Source organism: Buceros rhinoceros, unplaced genomic scaffold (assembly GCF_000710305.1).
Source record: "Buceros rhinoceros silvestris isolate BGI_N320 unplaced genomic scaffold, ASM71030v1 scaffold3369, whole genome shotgun sequence".
NCBI classification, from domain to species: domain Eukaryota; kingdom Metazoa; phylum Chordata; class Aves; order Bucerotiformes; family Bucerotidae; genus Buceros; species Buceros rhinoceros.
The window spans coordinates 7,550-9,497 of NW_010431930.1; the positions used below are offsets into that span (position 1 = coordinate 7,550).

At 44.6% G+C, this 1,948-nt stretch overlaps 1 protein-coding gene across 1 annotated transcript in view; it reads right to left on the minus strand.

Moving 5' to 3' along the window:
• Window positions 1-744: 744 nt before the first annotated feature.
• Window positions 745-1,948, minus strand: part of CAB39L (calcium binding protein 39-like) — a 45,861-nt gene continuing 44,657 nt past the window's right edge. The window contains exon 9 of the mRNA XM_010143569.1: window positions 745-1,447. Within this exon, the coding sequence (XP_010141871.1) occupies window positions 1,268-1,447 (180 nt within the window). The 3' untranslated portion in view covers window positions 745-1,267. The remainder of the gene's footprint in view (window positions 1,448-1,948) is intronic.

A 1,948-nucleotide genomic window follows, 5' to 3' on the forward strand; every position in this document is an offset into this window, starting at 1 on the left:
TTCCCACTAGAAAGTGAAAGAACCCCAAACCTCTTCAAACACACCTGGGAAACACTGTTTGGACCACAGAGCTTACTGAAGTATTAACAGTGCAGATTTCCCCTTCTACAACTTCAGCACAGAACCTGAACTCACGCTGGGACGAACAAGGGTACAAAATGCCAGGCTACAAGTAGCCTTTGGTGCCTGGGGCTGCTGAATGGCCTCCCACACCTGATTAGGTACACAATACATGGTCTCAGCTTTGGGAGCACCTGCAGACCTGGGGACCCTGGGCTGCTCAGCAGGTTCAGGCTGAGGCCACCTTGCTGAAAGCAGCTCAACCCGGCTTCGCACAGCTGGGATTTGAATCCGGATGGGAAGATGCTGAGGACTCTTCTGCATTCAGCCATGTAGCTCTGGCCACCACCCAGTATTATTCCCACTGAAACTGGGGACAGACTTCTTGCTGATTTTAGAGGGGGCAGGATTGCTTTATTGGCAATACGGCACGGGCCTTGATGGAGGGGGGTTGCTCTTGCCTTTTTCCCATTGCGGGGTACATAAGGACCCGCATACCTGGGGCTGCTCCTCATCAGTCTGCTCGGGAGCTGGTGGGAATAGCCTGGGCTCTAGCACAAGGCAGGTTATGTACAGGAAAATGGGAGGCAGGCAGAAACAGCTCATCTGCAGATATCTTCATCCATTCCCTAGCACCGAATAAAAAACCTCTGATCTAGGGGAAAAGAAAACTTAAAGATGAAAAAAACACAAAAATAAAGCCAAAAAGTGACCTTTACTGCTTTTTCATCTCCCACTGTTTTGACTAGAAGTGCAGCTAACTCCAGACAAACGTACTCTTTCACAGTCTTGTGTGTCTGTGTGCAGCACTAGAACAACGTCACAATTACAGGTGCAAGGGAACAACGTTAGAGTCCTCAGAAGACCTACTCTGTGCACTCACCAACAGCTTGAGTTTGCTGATAAAGTTAAGCAAAGAGGTTAATTCTTCTCGAGCACAAATGAAAATCCATCAAACCAGCTTCTATTACAGAAAGATTCTAAACTGACATAAATAAGTATAGTCTTGATTAAAAATAATATATTATTCTAGATTTTTGTATATTTTTAGTTTTCATGTAAAACCCCTATACTCTTGACATCTAGAACAAAGACAAAATAAAAACCAGGCACTGGCTGTGCCTTCTCAAGCACTATTGTGGTGTTTAAGGGACGCAGAGGAAGTTAAATGAGATTAATGCCTACAGTGGAAAACAAGAGGGGCTCTTCATGCTGTTGGCTTTTTCAAGTCTCGGATTTGCTTAATCAGGTAGTTCTTCTCATCAGTGAATTGTTCATCATCCGTCCTCTCTTTCTGGAAATTGCTCAGAAACTCAATTAGTTTGGGCTGGTTTTTCAACAGGATCTCCACAATGGGCTGTGTTTTGTTTGGACTGGCCACAAAAACCTAACATGCAAACAAACCCAGGCACAGCAAGACACACAGAGAGAGAGAGAGAGATGAACATCAGTCACAATATTGCCGTTATTTTCTAACAAGCCAGGGAAGGCTGGCAGGCAGAGATTCTATCACTACACACCTTGTCCCGAGGCACAGATGGGAGTTACAAACATGCTGCTTCAACAGCAAACTGAAGCAAAGCTATGCCTGTGTGTGGTATCTCTTCCCTTTAACTTTGCTCTTTGCTGATATCAGTGTTTGATTGTAAACCCAGCTCTAGAGAGCAGGCTACCAATTCTCAGTCTCTTCCATGTGCAAGACTTAAATACACAGAAATTAATTATCAGGAGAACGGAAAAACTTTGTGTCAGTATTGATATCATTTCCATACTAAACCAGGCCTAAAATTAGACTTGCCAGCTTTGTTTTGATTTGGAAAAACATGTCAGAGGCTCCACTTCCCTCTGCCTAATCCATTCATGGGAGCGTGGAAATTTCCAGAAGCCA